Source organism: Rousettus aegyptiacus, unplaced genomic scaffold (assembly GCF_014176215.1).
Source record: "Rousettus aegyptiacus isolate mRouAeg1 unplaced genomic scaffold, mRouAeg1.p scaffold_m13_p_7, whole genome shotgun sequence".
Taxonomy (NCBI): domain Eukaryota; kingdom Metazoa; phylum Chordata; class Mammalia; order Chiroptera; family Pteropodidae; genus Rousettus; species Rousettus aegyptiacus.
The window spans coordinates 67,983,021-68,004,797 of NW_023416310.1; the positions used below are offsets into that span (position 1 = coordinate 67,983,021).

At 43.7% G+C, this 21,777-nt stretch overlaps 1 protein-coding gene and 1 pseudogene across 4 annotated transcripts in view; one reads left to right on the forward strand and one right to left on the reverse strand.

Moving 5' to 3' along the window:
* Positions 1-1,022: 1,022 nt before the first annotated feature.
* Positions 1,023-21,777, reverse strand: part of TMEM131 (transmembrane protein 131) — a 139,953-nt gene continuing 119,198 nt past the window's right edge. For all 4 annotated transcript variants that reach the window (XM_036225043.1, XM_036225044.1, XM_036225042.1 and 1 more), the window contains 9 exons: positions 19,446-19,573; positions 14,722-14,843; positions 14,377-14,523; positions 10,648-10,813; positions 9,452-9,573; positions 9,253-9,346; positions 8,370-8,467; positions 7,551-7,711; positions 1,023-2,049 (listed from right to left, as the gene is read on the reverse strand). In XM_036225043.1, coding sequence (XP_036080936.1) covers positions 1,774-2,049; positions 7,551-7,711; positions 8,370-8,467; positions 9,253-9,346; positions 9,452-9,573; positions 10,648-10,813; positions 14,377-14,523; positions 14,722-14,843; positions 19,446-19,573 — 1,314 coding nt within the window. In that variant the 3' untranslated portion in view covers positions 1,023-1,773. The remainder of the gene's footprint in view (positions 2,050-7,550; positions 7,712-8,369; positions 8,468-9,252; positions 9,347-9,451; positions 9,574-10,647; positions 10,814-14,376; positions 14,524-14,721; positions 14,844-19,445; positions 19,574-21,777) is intronic.
* Positions 18,531-18,649, forward strand: LOC118605775 (annotated as a pseudogene).

Consider the following 21,777-nt stretch of genomic DNA (forward strand, 5'->3'; position numbering starts at 1 on the left):
ACAGTGCAAATAAACCACAATCAGACGTATTTACAACTCCTGGCAGGAGGCATTTGTAGGAAGTCCTTGTGGAAGTGTCTTAGGGCCTCTGAGGCTCTGGTTCCCTCCGTGTCTTTACATTTTGTCAAAATTGTTTCATTTGCACAGAGGGCAGATTTAGAGACATCCTTGATGATACCTCAAACCTTACCCCATGAGCACTAGTTTAATACTGTTGCCAATTTTATCTGTTGTTAAGGTAATATGATGAAAAATTGTTAGACTCCGCTGTAAACTTTTTGGTGATATAAGTAATGCACATCATGACTCCCCCCATTTTCTATTTCCCTAATCAGAGGCTTGTTCTGATAGTTAATAAAATCCTGTTTGTCCAATTTCACTTACCAGTGAGATTATAGGAAGATTTCTCACGGTGAATCTTATTTCTTCGGCACAGTGGTCAGCCCAAGTGTTGCCATCAGGGTCTGTGGCTTTGTGTTCTTTCATTGCTCTTATAGTATTTTCTTGGTAGCAAAGGATCTAAAATGTCTTGGTCATTAAATTTTTATAGGCTTTTGTCAAGGTTAGAAGCTTGTTTCTAAAACATTCGAATTGGGTGGACTATCTCTAAACACAATCATTTATTATACTATTTATTTTTTGCCAACTTGCCCAGGTGTGGGTATTTTTCATTTGAGATAATTTAATTTCTAAGATTGTTCTCTATTTTAAGGCATTCTAGTCCTGCCTGGTATCTGTGTAGCCAATACAGGTACCATCTGGAAGTAGTGTGGGAGTTTTAAAATTGGAAAAGGGCCAACACACTTCTATTTAAAAGGAAAGACATGTTTTAGATGTGTAACCTTTTATCTATCAGGCACCTTCAGGGACTGTCATTGAAATACAGAATTTAATCAGCACAGATGGTTCCAGCCACAATAAAGCAAACTCCACAGATGAAGGCAATGACAGCATGGTTTACTTCGGTGTGAAACAATCAAACGAATGCATCTTGCATGTAAAAAAGGAAAGGCATACAACAATTCAAGGCTTTTGAAAAAAGCATCATTTATTTCAAAGTACAACACAAAGTTGTATTTTTAAGAAATACACATTTAATCTTGTATCTCAAGACTTGGCTATGTGCATTTCAGTTTATCTTTTAAAATAAATTCAGGTATACAAATGTTACATACCTCAAGTACAAACAGCACAGAAAATGCAAATGGTCTTGACTGAATGTTTTCACATTCATTCACTGTTCTTAAAGTCAACTTACATTTCTGTAACTTGCTTTTAAACCAGGACAGCCTTATTTTAAAAAAATACTCTGTATTTTTCAGCACAAAGTCCTCATACGTTTTTAAAATTAGATCTTGGCGCATAATATTTGAAACTATTAAAAACCAGACTTGGTAATTTAATAAAATTGTCACATGCCAGGACTTCTGAATCAACTCAAATTACTTCCTTAGTTGCAATGTCAAATTTGTGTTCATATGGGTAAGTAAAGAATGGAAGGGAGGTGGAAACTTGGTAACAGGTAAGATTTCCAGGTGTACAGGTCTTATCAGAGTGTGGCTGAGTCCAGACTTTTCTAAAAGCACAACAGCAAATCTCAGTATCATAATTGTGAGTAGGGTCTGAAAGCAGCAGGCGGTTATAGCCCGCTCTGCTGGAGTCTGTGTGGCCAAGATGAAGGTGAGGGAGGGGAGCTACGGCAGATGGATATCTGGGGACCGGCCTGTCATGATCTAGACCAGGGGCCCTGCCTTTTTTTTTGGGGGTCTAATTTCAATTCTCATGAGGGAAGTGCGAATTAGACCATGGGTCGGAGCTCCTCCTCCCGATTGTGGGGCTCCACACCCGCCATGGGTTGTAGGTCTGTCCCAAGTCATCGGCGGGGCCAGAAGCGGAAGGGGCGTGGGAGCCGGAGCTGGTCTCTGCGCCCAGGAGGCCGATGCTGGTCAGCGTGCCGGCGGGAGTGGTGAAGGGGAGGGTGTTGCTGGACCAGATGGAGCTGCTGAACGGGGTGGTGGACCACAGGCCGCTGGGACTGCTGAGGACGGGCTGGTGGGACAAAATGACATGCGTGAGGTGAAATCAGAGATGTTATGCATGCAGCCCTCCCAGAGACTGAGCACAGGGCTGTGACGTTACAGAGGACCCAAGTCCTGCCCTGCCTGTTCCCTCTGGAGCACAGCCATGCGTTTGTCATGTGCTGTCGTGGCTGCTGGCACTGCGGTGGCAGAACAGCATGGCCTGTAAAGCTGAAATACTGACAGCCTCATTTTAAAGAATGGCTGAGATGCTTTTAAAACTGAATCCAAAATGATCGCAAGTGGGAACAAACTTTGGACTCTGAATTAGTATGGTTAAACCTTGCTCGTCTAATTCAGTTTTCCTGAGAAGGAAGAAGTATAAGCACGAGAAGATATTTTTCTTGTCATTTTGTAAAAGCTGAAACCAGTAACTATTTCCCTTGGTAAGAATGCTTTTCTGGAGCATGATTTTTACAAAAAAACAAATAGCCGAAAAGCAAACAAATGCACATCAGAAAGCTCAAATGAGGACACAGGTTCCTCAAACAAAACTGAGGCCACTGCAGCAGTCTGCTTCTGTGGTGCCTGGGCTGTTCTACGTGGACCGTGAGGCTGCACTTGGTTGTTGTCCGACCTAGGACAGGGGAGACCTGAGGACAGGCCCACAGCCTCACTTGTGGTTGGTTTACAAGTTGGGAAGAAGCTGAAGTGACCTGCTCTGCTGGGAGAGACTCCAGATGCCAATCCCACAGCCGCTCAGTTGTTCTTCTCATAATTTTTTTTAAAAAACAAAACTTCAATTATAGTTTAAATATAATATTACGATAGTTTTAGGTGTACAGCATAGTGGATAGACATTTATACAACCTGCAAAGTGATCGCCCTGGTAAGTCGAGGACCCACCTGACATTATGCATGGTTATTACAGTGTCACTGACTAGTCCCTGTGCTTCACACTCCCGTGGCTGTTTTCTAACTGCCAATGTGTACTTCTTCATCCCTTCCCCTTTTTCACTCATCCCCTCACCCCCTCCTGTCTGGCAACCTTCAGTTTGTTCTCTGTATCTATAAGTTTGTTTTGTTTGGTTTTACAGATTCCACAGTAAGTGAGACATTATGTATTTGTCTTTCTCTGACTTATTTCACTTGCCATAATACCTTCAAGGTCCATCATGTTGTTGCAAATGGCAAGATTTCATTCTTTTTTATGGCCGGGTAATATTCCATTGTACATATGTACCATATCTTCCTTATCCGGTTATCTACTGATGGACACTCAGATTGCTTCCATATCTTGGCTATTGTAAATAATGCTGCAGTGAACACAAGGATGCACGTACGTGTCTTTTCCAATTAGTGTTTTGGATTTCTTCAGATAAATACCCAGAAGTGAAACTGTTGTGTCAATAAGGTAGTTCTAGTTTTAATTTTTTGAAGAAAAAATTGGCTGCACCAATTCGCAATCCCACCAGCAGTGCACAAAGTTTCCATTTTCTCCACATCCTCACCAACACCTGTTTGTAGTCTTTTTGATAATAGCCATTCTCACAAGTGTGAGGTGGTATCTCACTGTGGTTTTGATTTGCATTTCTCTGATTAGTGATGCTGAGCACCTTTTCATATGTCTATTGGCCATGTGTACGTCCTCTTTAGAGAAATGTCTATTCAGGTCCTCTGCCCATTTTTAAATCATATTATTATTTTTTTGTTATATGAGTTCTTTACATAGTTTGGATAGTAACCCATTATCAGATGTATCATGGGCGAATATCTTCTCCCATTCGGTAGGTTGTCTTTCTGTTTTGTTGGTTTCTTTTGCTGTGCAAAAATCTTTTTAGTTTGATGTAATCCCATTTGTTAATTTTTTTGTTTCACTTGCCCAAGGAGACATAGCCAAAAAATTACTGCTAAGAGCACTGTCAAAGAGTTTACTGCCTATGTTTTCCTCTAGTTTTATGGTTTTGTGTCGTACATTTCAGTCTTTAATCCATTTTGAAATTATGTAAGAAAGTGATAGTCCAGTTTTCAGCACCACTTACTGAGAGGCTGTCTTTTACCCCATTGTATATTCTTGTCTCTTTTGTCATAGATTGACTGTGTAGGTGTGGTTTTATTTCTGTGCTCTCTATTCCATTCCACTGATCTGTGTGTCTGTTTTTATGCCAGTACCATGCTGTTTTGATTACTATAGCCTTGTAAGTATAGTCTGACATCAGGGAGCATGATACTTTCAACTTTCTTCTTCTTTCTAAGATTGCTATTTGGGGTCTTTTGTGGTTCCATATAAATTTCAGGATTATTTGTTCTCGTTCTGTGAAGAATACCATTGGTATTTTGATAGGGATTGCAATGAATCTGTAGATTGCTTTGGATAGTATGGATATTTTAAGGATGCTAATTATTCCTATCCATGAGCACAGTATATCTTCCATATATTTGTGTCTTCTTCAATTTCTTTCTATAATGTCTAATACTTTTCCAAGTATAGGTCTTTTACCTTGTTTAAATTATTCCTAGATATTTTATTCTTTTTGATGTTGTTATAAATGGGATTGTCGTCTTAATTTCTCTGATATTTTGTTATTGATATATACAAATGCAACTGATTTCTGAATAATTTTGTATCCTGTTATTTTACTGAATTTATTTTAATAGTTTTTTGATGGAATCTTTACAGTTTGTTCTATAAAGTATCATGTCATCTGCAAACAATGACAGTTTCACTTCTTTCCAATTTGCATGACTTTCCTTTTCTTGTCTGACTGTTGTGGCTAGTACTTCAGTAATACATTGAATAAAAGTGATCCTAGTCTTATTTTTGATCTCAACAAGCTTTCAGTTTTTCATCATTATGATGTTAGCTGTGAGCTTGTCATATATGGTCTTTATTATTGAGGTATGTTCCCTCTTTACTGAGTTTTTATCATAAATGGATGTTGTATTCTGTCAAATACTTTTTCTGCATCTACTGATATGATTTTTGTCCTTCATTTTGTTATGTGGTGTATCATATTAATTTGTGGATATCAAATCCACCTTACATTTCTGGGATAAATCCCACTTGATCATGGTATATGATCTTTTTAATGTATTGCTGAATTTGGTTTGTTAAGATCATGTTGAGAAGTTTTGCATCTGTGTTCATCCAGCAACATATAACCTGTAATTTACCTTTTCTTTGTAGTATCTTTGTCTTGTTTTGGTATCAGGATAATGCTGGCCTCGTAGAATAAGTTTGGAAGCTCTCCCTCCTCTTCAATTTTTTGGAATGGTTTGAGAAAGACAGGTATTAATTCTTTAAATTTTTAGTAGAATTCACCCATGAAGCCACCTGGTGCAGAACTTCTGTTTGCTGGGAGTTTTTTTTTTTTTTTAAATTACCGATTCCATTTTGTTTGTAGATATGTTTGTTCAGATTTTTTTCTTCTTGACTCAGTCTTAGAAGATTGCATGTTTCAAGGAATTTATCCATTTCCACCAGGATGTTCAATTTGTTAGCCTATAACTGTTCACACTATTTTGTTATAAGCCTTTGTATTTTTGTGGTATCGGTTGCCACCTCCCTCATTCATTTCTGATTTTACTAGGTTTTTTTTTCTTGATGAGTCTAGCTAAAGGTTTATCAATTTTGTTTATCTTTTCAAAGAACCAGCTCTTGGTTTCATTGATCTTTGCTATTGTTTTTTTAGACTCGATTTCATTTATTTCTGCTCTGATCTTTATTATTTCTTTAATTCTCACTTTAGTCCACTTGCATTTAAAATAGTCTTGATAGGTATATAGTTACTGCTATTTTATTGTTTTCTGATTGAGTAGTATTTCCTGTTCCTTTCTTATTCTCTTGCTCTAGTGTATTGGTGACTTTTGGTAGTGCTGTGTCTGGATTCCTTTCTCTCCATTTCTTGTATGTTTCATAGATGTTTAGTTCATGGTTGGTTGACCTGTGTTACCTACATACTGAGCTATGTGTATGTACATTATTCTGTCTGATAGTCACTTAAGTTTGAACACATTCTAAAATCACAGCAATTTTTACTCACTCCCTTGATGTTAATGTTTGCGTCATTTTTCCCTTTTCTGTGTTTGTGTGTATCCTTTAACTTACTGTAATGGCATATGATCGTCCTACTTTTGCCTTTTCACCTTTGAACTAGCTTTGTAGTTGGCTGATCCATAGTTGTTTGCCTTTGTTAGTGAGAATATTTCTCTCCTATTATTTTCTTACTCATATTTTTGATCTTTTCTTCTTAAAGAAGTCCCTCTAATATTTCCTGTAATGCTGGCTTGGTGGTGGTGAACTCCTTTAGCTTTTTCTTGTCTGAGAAGCTCTTTATCCATTCTTTGATTCTAAATGATAGCTTTGCTGGGTAGAGCAATCTCAGATGTAGGTCCTTGCTTTTCGTCACTTTTGAATATTTTGTGCCAGTTCCTTCTGGCTTGCAAAGTTTCTGCTGAGAAATCAGCTGCTAGTCTTATGGGAGCTCCCTTGCAGGTAACTTTATTTCTCTTGCTTTTAAAATTCTTTGTCTTTAACCTTTGGCATTTTAATTATGCTGTGTCTTAGTGTGGGCCTCTTAGGGACTCTGCGCTTCCTGGACTTGTATATTTCCTTTGCCAGGTTAGGGAAGTTTTCTGTTATTTCTTCAGCTAGGTTTTCAATGCCTTGCTCTCTTCTTTTTCTAGAACCCCTATGATGCAAATGTTGGTACGCTTGATGATGTCCCAGAGGCCCCTTAAACCACCCTCATTTTAAAAAATTTGCTGTTCTGATTGGGTGTTTTCTGCTACTCTGTCTTCCAGAGTGCTGATTCGATCCTCTGCTTGATCTAACCTGTTGATTCCCTGTAATGAGAGCTCTTAATAAAGGAACACTGTCACCTGCCAGTAATTCTGTCTCCAGAAAGAGCTGCCCTGACTCCTGCCCCTCCAGACCTCACCCTGAGGTTAGATGACTCAGCTCCATTTCCCTGGGACTGTTCGGGCCATGTCCCTAGAGTTGGAGCGTAGAGTGAGCGAATCCATTGACATAAGTCCTTGAGAGCCCTTAAGAAGAAAATCTGCCACTTTCATAGCCAGTTGTTATGGGGACTCCTCTTGCCAGCATTGGTGCCCTGGGCTGGGGGGCCTGATATGAGGCTGGCACCCCTGGCTCCTTGGGGGTGGGCTCCTTGTTCTGTTTCCACTGTCCTACCAATCTTGCCATGGCCTCTCTGGAAGGCCTTGGTTACAGGACTCTTCAGCTGAACTTCAGGTGGTTCTCAGTGGTGGTGATTCTATAATTCAGTTAATTTTGATGTGGTTATGGACACCTCACAGTGCTGACCTATCCACCATGGTGACTGGAAGCCTCCCCTTCCTTGATTACAATGGCTCCGAAGGACACTGCTGGGTCATTTTGGCAGATATGAAGACACAGACGGGAGCCAATTATGGCGCTCACCCCACCCCCACCATCTGTTGTTTATAACTGTGTCAGAGTCATCCAAGAGACAGAGCGGCAACAGCGATGGCTAGGCCCTGGGTACTTACTGTAGCCGTGGGGGTTGGGGAACCGGAACTGGCTGGCCAGGGAGGGCTGGGATCTGTCGCTGGGGAGTCCCAAAGGTATGCTGGGCCTGTACCGAACTCATTCCAGCTCCTCTGTGAGGCTTGATTGCATGATCGTGATAACCCAAGTTTGCTGAACACTTCTGAAAATAAAGACACAACCTCAAGTCCATACTGTATTTTGCCTTGCTCACTTATAACAGGATGGGCCACTCCCTCAGTGGCACGTGTTCCACCTACTTTGCCAGCTCCCACCACACTTGGGGCAGGGGGGTGACGTTCCCCAGAGCTCAGGCGCATGTCACAGGATTTGAATACTTCACCCAAACCTCCCACTGTGTGACATCAAAAGCAAACATCCCCAAGTCTACCATTATGGTCACAGCTAATGCAAAACTCATATAGTGGCCTCTAATTCTGGACAGCAAGAAAATATATGGAGCCCCAGTGTAACCAGGAGTCACTTCAACAAAGGATTCTGTATTTGAAGTTAAGTGTGTGCTGGGGAGCACAAGCCAGCCAGGACTCATGGCCTCAAGCCTGTCCCATGGCACCCCTGGGCTGGGCAGGGAGCGGGAGGAGACCCTCTTGAGAGGCTCCTGCGGGGGCCCCCTAAGGTCGGCCCACACATCTATGTCTACTAGTGCCTGGCTGCAAGGATGAAGAACTGCATCTCCTCAACGTGTCCACTGAATGACATGCACGCTTGTGCTCTTGGCGTGTTCCTCCATACACGACACGAGCCCTATTCTTCTGTTGTCCACAGGCTTATTAGTGACAGGTCCAGTGTCAAACACTTACCACCAGTTAGGTTAAAAGAATTCCCAAAGGCAGAGAACGAATTGAGGGGTGTGAAGTCAGGGCTGCTGGGGTTGCTGACGGGACTCCACAAACCTGAGCTAAATATTACAAGAGGAAAATGTATGACAGTTAGTGGAAACAGGTCCATTCAGAATGGCCTCACAACTGGGGTGGCTCGAACATAAAACACAAGAATGGGGGATAGAGGAACAGCGCTCCTCCACAGAGGATCAAGGCACACAGAGCTCCAGACTCCTCATCACAAGCTGAGGGCCTGGTTCCAAGTGAGTTGTGCAGTAAGAAGACATTTCATCCTTATGTTTACTTTTTGATAATGGAAGATTTATTAAAAAACTATTTCAAATCCGGGACTCATTTCCTCTTAGTGCCGAGCAGGTACAATTAGAGCTCTGCTTACTGGCAGTTCTTATACCTGTTATTTCCCTGGGAAGGCTAAGTGTGGTGCTCATTGCCCAGCACCAGGCCAAGCCCAGGGGCTCAGGGTCATCAAAGTGGCATGTTCGATAATTTACTCTTAATTGTCTAGTATTTGCTCCAATTTCTCTCCTGTCATATACATTTCTGTTCTTCTATTTCTAATGATCAGATCACATCCTTTTCTACAGGAGATGACGATATCAGAGAAGGATGCGAAAAGATTTAAAATGGGGACGTGAACCTCTTGTCAGGGGAGCTGGTGGGGAAGGCACAGCAACTGGGCCTTCTGCTTCCGCTCACCAGATGAGCTCCCAGAGGCTGGGGCTGCTTCTGACACGTGCCCACTCATAATCTAGGGCAAGATGCCTGGGACACAGGTACGGACAGAGATGCTAACTTGACCACAGAAGCTGTCCCTCTTTCTCCTGAGAATGGCCCACTGTACCTGTCAGAGCCATCGCTGTCAGGAGTGTGTGAGATGCCAAGGCTGCTGGAAAAGTCTGTTTTGTTGGAAGAAACTTTAGCGAAGCCATTCCCACCTGTAACAATGGACTATGAATCAATTAAAGGCAAACTGGGCCAAAGGTAATTCCACCAGGCCTGAAGCCCTGCTGCGACAGGCTTTCTGATGCCAGGGCACTCACCGGGGCTCTTATCGTAGCCGGCTGTGACTGCAGCAAAAGTGGGGTTGCCATTCTTCCCAGGGAGCGAGGCTGCTTTTGTCAATTTGTGTTTGCTTCCACTTGGCTGCTTGATTTTAGGGTCACTGAAGGAAAAAGCAAAGAGAATAATGCATTTCCCATCAGTACCACTCGCAGAAGACTGGGGGACACCTGTCTCAGAGCTGTGGTTCCTGCAGGACTGAGCCCAGGCAGTTGGTGCCTTTGCTGGGGCAGGTACAGGGCACGGCTGGCCTCACGTGAACGCTCTGGGCCCTGTGACTGTGCAGTCAGGTGAGGGAAGGTAAAGTACAAGGTCACTACAGAAGACACCAGGGAGAAGGTCACACATTAGGGACTGAAAAGGCTGTTTTAGAGGTGAGCTCAGGAAGGGGTGCTTGGCAGTGAACAGTAGATGGCGCACGATGGACCAGGTCTGAGAGGGTCTCCTGCCCTCTGGATAGTGGAGGAGCCCTGGGGGCGCGTGGTGGTCTCCCCAGCCTCTATCTGGCAGAATTAAAAACCCAGCAGGCACACTGCAGCCTTTGCTTCCTCACATGCAAAGCTGGGTGGTAACAGCACCTACCCCATGCCTGTTGGGAGGATGAAATGCAGAGACAGCTGTGTGGTTACAAGAACCACGCTGACACATGGTAAGAACTTGCTACATGTTCACAATTACTACTGTTACTCTAAAAACTCTTCAAACACAAGGTGCCTGTGCCCCAGTGAGGAGTACTGGCTGAGGGATCCCACCTGCCTGTCAGGAGACTACCTTGCTGTACGCTTGCCACCTCTGGCAGCCGTCTTATTCTAGATCCTGCCATGTTAACTGCTAAATAAAACTGCCATGAGGTCAAAATGACTGTCCCATCTGCCCATCTCCTCTAGCCCTTCATTAATGCTTAGCATGCTAGTGACTCCTGACCCAGGGCATAATTCTATCAGTTAGCAATGCATCTCCAATCCTTGGGTGAGACGTGCCAAGGGGAGGAAGGGGAGCTGCTGGGGTCCAGAACCAACATGTGGCTGGGAGAGCTGACCCCAAGTAAAAGGGCGGAATAGCTGTCACTGGCAAATATAGGAGGCAAGACAAGACAGCAGCCTGAGGTCACCAAGGGCTTCCATTGTATGGAATGAGGCTCAGGTTTCCAGGAACAGGAAGTGACTGGAGGGCCTACCTGCTGGAGCTGCTGTTAACAATGCTGCTGTAGCTGCTGCGGGATGTGAGCGGGCAAGGTGCGGCGGGGGGAGACGGGGAGGCCGGTGTCGGTGAGGCCTGGCGTTGTTTTAAGAAAATGTCTGCGTTGAGGGTTTGCAGAGAAAGTTTATAAAGGCTATCGGTAGCTGAAAAGTAAGAACAAAAGGTCTCACTGATGTGATAGTTTGCTCTTTACAATCAGTTACTTTTGGTGTTCCAGCTGATACTACACAGAACTCAAGTACTTCTATAGGAAAGCAAAGTTAAAGCTTCATGTTTCTGTTCAAAGGTTTAAAGGAAACAAGGGAAGTGGCATCTCTGTATTCTGGGGGTCCTGCTCTGCTGCACGTGCGGGACCTCCAGATGATCGGTCTTCTTCCCCTGTCTTTCAGGGACGGGCAGGCGAGATCACTGTGCAGGACCTGAAAGCCTGCTTCCACACAGGTTTACACCTGTGGCAGATGTGGGACCCCAGTCAAAACATCCCTGAGTTCCCACACAGTGCTTGCACTCTGCCACACCTATTGCTGTTCCTGGTGCATGGTTTCCAAAGACAGAAACCCCTGATAACACTCCTCTTGCTCTTCAGGGTCATGCCTACACAGCAGTTCCCAAGGCTTAAAACAAAACATTTTAGTGTTGTGAATATTTCCTCTGCACTCACTAAACAGAAACACATATAACTACTAAGATAGTGGAGCAGGTAAACATTGCACCCACCTCCTCCCATGACTAGATCAAATTTACTAGAAAGAGAATAAAGCCCAAAAGTGAGTAGAAGAAAATCATAAAAATCAGAGCAGAAATAAGTCTAAAAGAACAAGAACAAAAATCAATGAAATCAAGAAAAACTGAGAACCCAAATAAAATCAGAAATGAAGAAGTGATGACTGACACCACAGAAATACAAAGCAGTATAAGAAATGATTATATGCCAATAAATTGGACAACCTGGAAAAAATGGATAAATTCCTAAAACATTCAATCTTCCAAGACTCAATCAAGAAGAAACAAAAAATCTGAACAGACTGATTAACTACTAATGAAATAGAATCAGTAATCAAAAAACTCCCAACAAATAAGTCCTGGACCAGACGGCCTCAGAGGTGAATTTTACCAAATATTCAAAGAAAAATTAATACCTGTCCTTCTCAAACTATTACAAAATTCGAGAAGGGAAGGCTCTCTAACTCATTTTACGAGGCCAGCATTACCCTGTTACCAAAACCGGACAAAGACAATAAATGAAAAATTAAAGTCCAATATCCCCGATGAACACAGATAAGAAAATCTTCAGCAAAATATTAGCAAACTGAATTCAGCAATATATTAAAGAGATCATATGTCCCAAACCATAAAACCCCTGACATTGTTCTTAGCAATACTTTTTTGGTTATGTCTCCTCTTCTCTCCCAAAGAAAACAAAAGAAAAATAAACAAATGGGACTTGCTCAAACTAAAGTTTTGCATAGCAAAGGAAACCATCAACAAAATGAAAAGACAACCTACTCAATGGGAGAAGATATTTGCTAATGATACATCCAATAGGGGTTAATATCCAAAATATATAAAGAATTCCTGTAACACCAAAAAACCCCAAACAATCCAATTTAAAAATAGGCAGAGACCTGAACAGACCCTTCTCCAAAGAGGACATATGGATGGTCAATAAACATACGAAAAGATGCTCAACACACCAAATCATCAGGAAAATGCAAATTAAAACCACAATGAGATATCACCTCACATCTGTCAGAACAGCTATCATTAATAAATTAAATATTGGTGAGGATGTGAAGAAAAGGGAACCTTGTGCACTGCTGATGGGAATGTAAATTAGTGTAGACACTGAAAAGTTGTATGGAGGATCAAAATTAAAAAAATTAAAAATAGAATTACCTTATGACTTGGCAATCCCATTTCTGGGTAGGTATTTGAAAAAACCCAAAACAACAATTTGAGAAGATATATGTGCCCTCATGTTCACTGCAGCATTATTTACAATAGCTAAGACATGGAAGCAACCTAGGTGCCCATCAATAGACGATTTGATAAAGAATATATGGTACATATATACAATGGAATATTACTTAGCCATAAAAAAAAAAAAAAAGAAATCTTACCATTTGTGAAACATGGATGGACCTAGAGATAGATTATGGTAAGTGGAAATAAGTCAGACAAACACATGTGATCTCATATGTGAAATCTACAGAACAAAATATATGAACAAACAAAACAATCATGGATACAGAGAATAAAGTGAGGATTGCTAGATGAAATGGGGGTTAAGGGGTGGGTAAAAAAGGGGAAGAGATAAAGAAGTACAAATTGCCAGTTATAAAAACAGTCACAGGGGTGTAAAGCACAGCAGAGGGACTAGTCAGTGACACTGTAATAGCCACATACGGTGTTGAGTGGGCACTAGACTTACCAGGGTGATCGCTTTGAAAGGTATATAAATTAACCACTATGTTGTATGCCTGAAACTAACGTAATACATGTCAACTGTAAGTTAAAATTGTAAAAAAAAGAAAAATTAGAAAAAGCCATCACCTGACATATCTACCATGTGACCTGAGTGCTAGCCTAGCCGCTGCAACCAAACGAGGTGTCAGGAAGTGGCTGACCATGTGGCTAATCCCTTCCCTCATCTGCTCTGCTGCTTGCTGACTAACACCATGCTTGCGGCCCATCTCAAAAGCCATCTCTTATACGAGCCCTGCTCAAATGCCCCCCTGCCCTCTGTGCCAGCACCCAAAGCAGTGGGCCCACTTGATGCCACATCTACACTGTAGGGTCACTACAGTTGCACTACAGTTGCACAGTTGTCCTGATACTTCCATAGCCACCTTCTCTGACCTCCCCACACATCACCAGAAATGACCTGTCCCCTCGTGGAGCTCCCATACCTGTACATCTCACCTGAATTTCCAAGTTCTTGGCCTCCATCCAGCTTACTGGCTTCAATAACCTCTTCATTTAATCCCCTTCACCTTAAACTATCCTGTTGGTCAACCTTGACTTTGCCTTTGGTGCAGACAGGCCAAATGTGAGTTAAGTCTAACGCTGCAGAGTGCATAGACAAGTCAGCCCTAAGGCTGGCCTTGTCTTCACCCTAAATCCTGCCATGAGGTCCCTCCCTGTGCTGTCTCTCCATCTCCTATTTCAGGCGAGGCCCTCTACCTTATTTTAGTAGACTGTGCTGCTGTCATGTTTACCGCAGGCCACATCCAACAAACAAGGTCAAGATACCAATGAGGAGAAAATAAGGAAGCTGTTGCATAGGCTGTTCACATAAGAGAAACAGTTCATCTATGTGGGTGAAGCTGAGAGTAATACCTGCACCAAGACAGTGTGAGGAATGAGCAGGCCAAGGGCTGTGCGGTTAATGCTCAGAAAGCAGTGGCTCTGTGGACAACTCCTTGTCCAGACAGGCTGCCCCACCTTGGGCGCAGGGCAGCAGTGTGCCGGTGCACCAGCCTCCGGGAAGCAAAAACCCTGGTGTGAATGGTCTACTGTGTCTGGTGGGCACAGTTCCACCACAGCCAGTTAAGCTACAACAGGTTAACACCTGGCAGACCACTTAACAACCAGTGCTGGCTGGTATGAGCTTGCTCCAGCAAACCAGATACTGGGTCTCCATATAAAGTAAGATGTCCCTGCAGAGTTGTCACACATGGAGAGATGCCCAAGTCTCCATACTTACAGCTGCCTGGTTTGTGGACTGGTACGGAGTCCCACTCTGGCGGAGAGTCCTTTTCACCCTCTGAGCTGCTGGTGCTGCCTGGTTCTTCACCATTTGGGAGGAGTTTCGCTGGGGCAGGAGGCCTGTTATCCACTAACTTATTTGTACCTGCACAGAAATCCAGAAAGGAAGTTGTTAATGGAGGCCGACTGCTTTATTTGAGCCTACTTCAGCGAACCTTCCAAAGAGAGAACAGAACTGCGGCCTTGTGTGTGACTAACTCTTCACTGATCACTGGTAATTCACAACTAACAGCTGTTCAGACAATCAATCAGGAAAGAATCAGTATGATCAAGAGGAAAGTACCTTTTGCTTTCTGGGAATTCCGTGGTTTGGAGCTACTTGTCAATGCAGTTGGAAGAGGAATCTTGGTTGGGAGGTTTCTCCGTTTACTGTCCAGTGGGGGTGGGTACAGCAGCTCTAAACAACTGAAAGACAAGTGTGGACGGAAATTCAAGTTCATGCCTTTGTGCTAGAGCAGAGGTAGTGGCCCTGACTGCTCTCCCACTGCACAGGCTGCGTGTTTTCCTGACCCGGCTCCCTGAGGCACTGCTTGCCTGCAGGCCTGATGCAGGAGTGGCTGGGCCACCCAGAAGACCTGGCACTGGCAAATCCTGCCACCTCCACTGCTCTAAGAGCTGACAATGCACGTGAGGGTGGGAGCACCTGCCTCAGGGAATGTGCACAAAGCTATCAGGACAAATATGCCCTTTTGGGGTTGCTGAGTCTCTCCTGGCATCTAGATGACTGGTGGGCCTTGAATATGGAGACCTGGAAAGGTCTCAGACTTACCAACGTTGGGGTTCTGCTACTCATAACTCTGAATGCATTTCTGTTGTAGAGACTACAGAATGAACCAGGCTGAGTTCCTGGGTTACCTATGAACACTACGGCAGAGAGCAGGATGCAGTATCTGCCTAAGGTCCAGGGAGAGTGGGGGGAGAGATGGATTTTCTTTATTCTTGAACTCAGCAAAAATTTATGATTTTTATTAAGAGTATATGTGCTTTCAAAAAAATTGAGCTGTAAGCTTAACATCATAAACGTGTGTAGCCAGGATAATCAGCTCTGAAATTCCTGTCAGCCAATGAGAGATGGGAGGAATGGTGGGCTACTCTGAGTGTCCACAGCCTGGAGAGAAAACATTTGTCTGCTGAGAGAGAAGCAATCTCTTGGGGAATGGACTGGGTGGGTGGCAGCATGTGAATGTGACTGTGAGGGCTACAATGACAGTCTTTGCAAAGTACTTCCATAATGCGCAAGACCAAGTTGCAGGAGCTAAGCAAACCAGTCCAGGAAGGGCATTTTCTGGTGAAGGCTGGGCATAGCTGAGAACCCGGTGGCTCCTTACAAGAATTATGCCAAACTCATCAGTGACCTCCACCATGCTCCTGGTGAAGGTGGAGAAGCCTTCAGTTCAAGGCTGAGCTGAGAACTTGCTTTTTGTTAAAAAATCTGATGCAGCTGTTCTAAAACTGTGTGTCTCTGGCACTTTCCACCTCTGTGCACCCAAACCTCAGGTGTGTGATTCCACACCAGTCAGGCCTCTACCAGCCATGTCCCTCAGGTTCTTTATGTACCACATCACTTTCGTTCCACTGTCACCAAGGTTCTTTCTCACTCAGAAGGCAGATAATTCACACTAGATTTCAAAGGTCAGAATGGTTCAAATGGTTCTGCTTCACAGGAACCCAGTATACCCCTCCTCCAGAGCAGGTCACAGAACAATATTAAATGTGTAACCTCATAAACAGATAAATATATTGAAATGGAGGCTATCTACAAACATTTTATAAGGGACTAGGTCAAAGGCCATTTTCATTTTTGTGTTTCTCTATACTTCACAAATTTTCTATCATAAAGAGGATTACTATTTGGATTAGTAGAAGAGCTAAGCAAAAATTCAAAGTTAACCTGAATAAGAATTTTAGGCAGAATAACAAACTGACATGAAAAAATGCACTGTTTATGAGTGAGAGCATTAATGCTACAGTTTTATAAAACTTCCATCCCTCTCCCACTTCTGACTGACAAGTGTTATTTAAAAACCTCATCTTTTAAAAAAACACAAAAACTCCCAAGACAGACACCAGCCCTCTAGTGGAGGTGGGTGGGTATGAGTTATTTTTAAGTGAGCTGTTTATAACTGGGGGGGGGGGGGGGGGCTATTTATTTATACTAAGCTTAACTGTGTGTCATTGTAAAATTAATTGATTCTTAAGAAAAAAAGTGCTAGACAACTATTTTATTTTTGCTGACTCATGCTTTCCTAAAGCCAAATTAAACTTAAATTAAGAAACCTTTTTTCAGGCTTCTGAGTAAGTGGATAAGAGTCAAATGAATTTAAATGATTCTTTCTAAAAGGGAGAACCAGGAAGGTGGTTCAGATGCCGGGCTTTGTTTCAACTCCCACAATACAGGGCATGGGCCATCTGGGGAGGCAGGGAGCTGAGGGCAGGCCGGGGCATTCCCTGTGCTGACAGGCTGGAGCCCAGGACGTGGAATGTGGCGCCCAGGCCCTGAGCTGAGCAGATTGTCAGAGAGTACAACTTTTCTATTAGACATTTTGCTTATTTTAGATTGCTACATCTAAGTTATCTAAATGTAAAATACTGATAAACAAACAGAAAACAAAAGGACCAAGGACAGCTGTTGTCCTAAACCAGTGACTCCCCAGCCTGCCCGTGTCCTGTGGAGGCCCGCTCTCTCAGTACCTGCAGTCTTCTGCAGCCCGTAGGCCCACTTCTGTGTGCTGAACTGGGAAAAATGGTGGACCAGCTCTCTGCCACTACTACCCAATGCTCTACACTCCTAGAAAATGGTTTCTGTGAAGTCAACTCCTGGGAGTCTGACAGGAGGGCTGCACGGGCAGAGACTGAGGTGTCTCTTCGGCTCTGTCGCACGTACTTATAGGAAAAGGAATTCTTCAACATTTGAGGGTTTGGGTCTCCAAGCCTAGAGGTGATATGGTATTCCAATAATATTGATAATACTTAGACTAATTTTTGTTAAAGCAAATGTGAGTTAAGTCCACAGATTTAATTGACAGTAGAAGATTGACTTTTTTGGCTGACAATGAAATTTAGTCTCAATTGGATAAAGCTTCCCAAAGAAAGTAATAGTCTATGCCTTATTAATGACATCTCTTTTTAGGGCTGCATATGGATTTCTCCACTTATAAAGACAATTCAGAGCACACCACTTAAACTGTCTGGCAACTGTCTGGCAATGAGGGGAACGAGTTGTCACTGTGACTGTCCCCTGAGCAGTGGCAGAGAACTGGCTACTCCAGCTTGAGGTTGACCAGAGAACTCACAAACCCTGGTGAGGTTACTATACTCCAGTAAAGTCTTCTACAAACTTTTTAAAATCAAATCTGCTAATGGTCGATTTATTAAAGAGAAAATCAGAACACAACAGAAATCAGTGGAAGAGTGATGAGGGTGTGGTTAACATGTACTGTTTAAAAACATCTCTCAGGTACTGAGCTCAGGCATCTGGGCTCATAAACAAAGCAGATTTTGGGAAAGTCAACTACGAATGGTTGAGACAATTAGGTGAGAAAATTCTCAGAAGCTTGGTTTTCAAGTTTATGATCATGAGAATTATTGCAGGACTGTCTATTCTCATAAGAGCTCTGCCTTTGTAAAAACGAGGGTTTTTCATAATTTGCATTTTTTAGCCTCATCTATTTTAAAATGCCTGATCAATCACTTGAGCCTGAAAAAGACCTAGAAAAATAATTCCTAGCCACCAGCTGAGCATCACTCCTGGCCTCCAGAGGCCAAAGGAACAGCACCAACTAGTGCCTCAGGCTTACTCTTTCAGGAGAGATCCAAGTGTGTCAGCCATGACTACACGTGACACTCCTTGCTGGGTCAGACTGTTTTCAATGAATTGTGGGACTGAGTCACTGAAACTAACAATTTGCACAGAAGAGTAAATTTTAGACACTCTATTACTAAGCTCAGGGACAAGGTGAAATTTCACTGCAGAAATCACTAATTTCTGGTCAGTTTTCAGTTCTACAGAGTAGTCTGCCCGCCTGAGTTATGCTGTATAATCTGAGGAGTTTCGGTTACTAAGGCTTTTTCGAAGCTTAAGATTCAGTTCCAGTCCAGAGCCATGCCACCCTGAACACACTCGATCCCGTCTGATCTCGGAAGCAAAGCGAGGTCGGGCCTGGTTAGTACTTGGATGGGAGACCACCTAGGAAGACCAGGTGCTGTAGGTATTAAAAAAAAAAAAAAATCAGCTCCAGAGTAAGAATTCTACGGCCGGTCCTAATGACAAATACACTGTGTGTCTTCCTTTACTGCCTTACACCTAGGTCCTTAGACTTCCTGGGTTGATGCCCGTGCAACCACACAAGAAGGCAGATGCTGGCTTTTGCGCTGATGGCCATCTTATATGACGAACCAGGAAGGGTGCTGTTAATAATGCTCAACTAAAATGAGTTGATTAGGCAGATCCAAGTTTAATAAAACTGTGAAGAGACCTGATTTAATAACTCAACAGTTCAACTCCTCTGTTTACTCAAGGAAGCATTCAGCAGCAAGGCTTCCCTGGGGGCTGCCACAATCTCGTCCCTCGGGGTCTGGTCGGAGTCACTGCATGGCAGCCTTGTCTGATGGCTACCATCTGCCCTGATCACCTACGCACAGGTTCTTCCAAGTTTTATAGCATAGAATTCTAGGTCTGACTGCCGCGCCAGAGCCCTCTAAGCCTCAGCCGTGGCAAAACCATCAAGGTCACCTGTGTGCTGAGGTGGACTGGCTCCCTGCCTGGGATGAGCTACTAACCTCAATTTTTACAAGTTGTTAGCTCTCCCTTTTATGTGTCAGACATCAGAAGCATGTGACCCTAATCAGAGGACACCAAGCACCAGAAATAGGCCACGAGAAATGTAGTGTAGAACAGGGCTTTTGCTGCAAACTTCCCCCAAACCAACCAACCAAGCAAAAACATTACCTACTTTTCACCAGTAAAGTCTTTTACATGCCTTAATTCTCTACACTTCTTTTTCTCACCTGGGTTTCACATCTGTTGGGACTTCTTTCTTAACATTCAAGAGTTTTTTGCTTTTTTGCTTCACTTGAGACATTTCATTTTCATGTTTTTCAGGCATGGCTTGTTTTCCCTTTTGCTTTTCTGTATCCTGTAAGAAATGTACACTTAATTGTTGGGAAGAATTAATAAAAATGATATAGTCCTATTTAAACTTAGAGACACAAAGATGCAGTAGATATATATATATCGTATACATAAAAATGATAAACTTTCTTCAAAGCTAACATAGCCATGTGGTTCTATCAATTTTCAGCCTGTGACTTATTACAATTGTGTTTTGGTGAGTCTGAGTTATAGAGAGCATCATTTTAATTTATACCCAGGTCAAGAATAAGTGTTCACACCTATTCGCTGAGCGCTCACAGTGATGGTGAGACTGACACTAGTGTTACGGCTAATAACCATTCACCACCAATGGGAGGGGATGGGTTACCCACTCACTCAACAAACTTATGGGTCACCGACTTGGTGCCAGCTGAGGGGTTACCAGGAGGGGCCGGTCCCTTCCCAGGAGGGAGACACTAGAGGGATGGACCAACTTGTACCCTCGTATGGAAAAGCCCATGGGCCATGATGGCAGTGCAGAGCTGGCTTGCATGGCTGGAATGTGGGGCCTGGGAGACAAGGCCACACCCAGCTTTTCCTAAAGCTGTGCTGTTCGACTGGCCTGCCAGCTGCTCCTCTGGTCCAAGCCCAGAGAGGTACAGGAGCTGCCCTTACTCTTGTTCACAGTAGCCTGACGCTGCTATGGCTGTCTCCTGGGCAGCGAGTGGGGCAGGTGCACACTGTGCAAGCGTAGCAGGACCGTGTGGAAATAAAAACTGGTTTGAGCAGCACTGTGTTCAAGGATGCACTGAGGCTAACCAGAGGGACAGACAGGAAGGACAGGTGCAGCAAGAGGGACAGCTGTGGGTGTGAGGAATTATAGGCACATGGCAAATCGGACTCGACCCGACAGTGTCTGGCTTTACAGGATGTAGTTATTGAGGCAGGCTGGATGTGAATGGGTCACACTAGGTTCATCTATTTCATTGTCAAGAGTGAATAACCAGAGAAAGGGCCAGAATAGCCTCTGCCTACACACTTTCGATACTATTCTCAGTCAAGAAGCATTTCCTGAGCACTTCACTCATCAAGAACCCTGGGGACTGTGAGCTCCTCGAGGGCAAAACCTAGTCTTTGTCCACTGTTGTCTGCCAAGCTCTGGGCACAAGGCCTGGCATTCGACTCTCAGCACCTACTCATTGAATGGGTAAAACTGAGTGGGAAAAGATACACAAGAGAAAATGACCTGCGAGGTTGGTAACCTAGTGGGGAAGAAAACACACAACTAGCAAACAGGTCTATCACAAAGAAATAGAGCACAGGTCCCTTGGAAGAGTATCAAGGAGGGAGACGAAAACCGATTAGCAGGATAAGGGTAACAAGCACAGAGGCTGCAAGTCCTGAGCCGTGTCTGTAAGGAAGCAAATGACAGTGAGGAGAAGCAGGAGGAAAGACAACAGAGGCAGGAATTAGGCCAGCCAGGGGGGCCCAGAGAACATGAAGATGGGTGGCTGGAGGGGCCACTGCGAAGGGATCAGAACAAAAGGCAGGGAGGCAGCACAGGACGTGAGGAAGGTTGTGAAGAAAGCATGTGCTGAAAATGCCTTCAAATGCTTATCCCTGTCACTGAAACTGCTGGGACTCCACTCAAAGATTAGTAGATGGCACTCCGCCTCTCTGAAGTCATCTGTTAAAGGGACCTGAGTACAGAGCTCCAACACCAGCTACCAACTGTACTGAGGTGCACAGAGCAGGACACCCAAATGTGAATGAGGGGTACAAGAGTGCAGGCAGTTGACAAGAAAAAGTTACATATAAATCTTATGCAGATGACACTGGGATATCTTTAAGAAATGATACCTTAGGCCACTAGATTAAAACTGAAGAAGAAATTCTGGCCTACAGTATTAAAGGCTATATGAGGATTATTTTAAATTTGACAAAGTTATCTAAAAATAAAAATGCTAACATGAACTTAAGCCTTTGCTTCCTGCATGCGGCCTCTGAAACATGTCACCAATAGGGTATTAGCCGCCATCACCAGACGCGCAGACGCCCACCAGCACCAGCACCAGCACCAGCACCCTGCTCGCTGGGCCTGAGGCTGACACCAGTGGAGCTAGGGACTAGAGGGGTGAGCAGCCCTCCTGGTGTGCTGGTGAGTGCAGGGCTGAGTCCCCAGAGCTAGGGCTGCTAAAGCCTGGGTCCTTTCCCTGGGTCATGGTCCCCCCAGGACAGTCACCACTC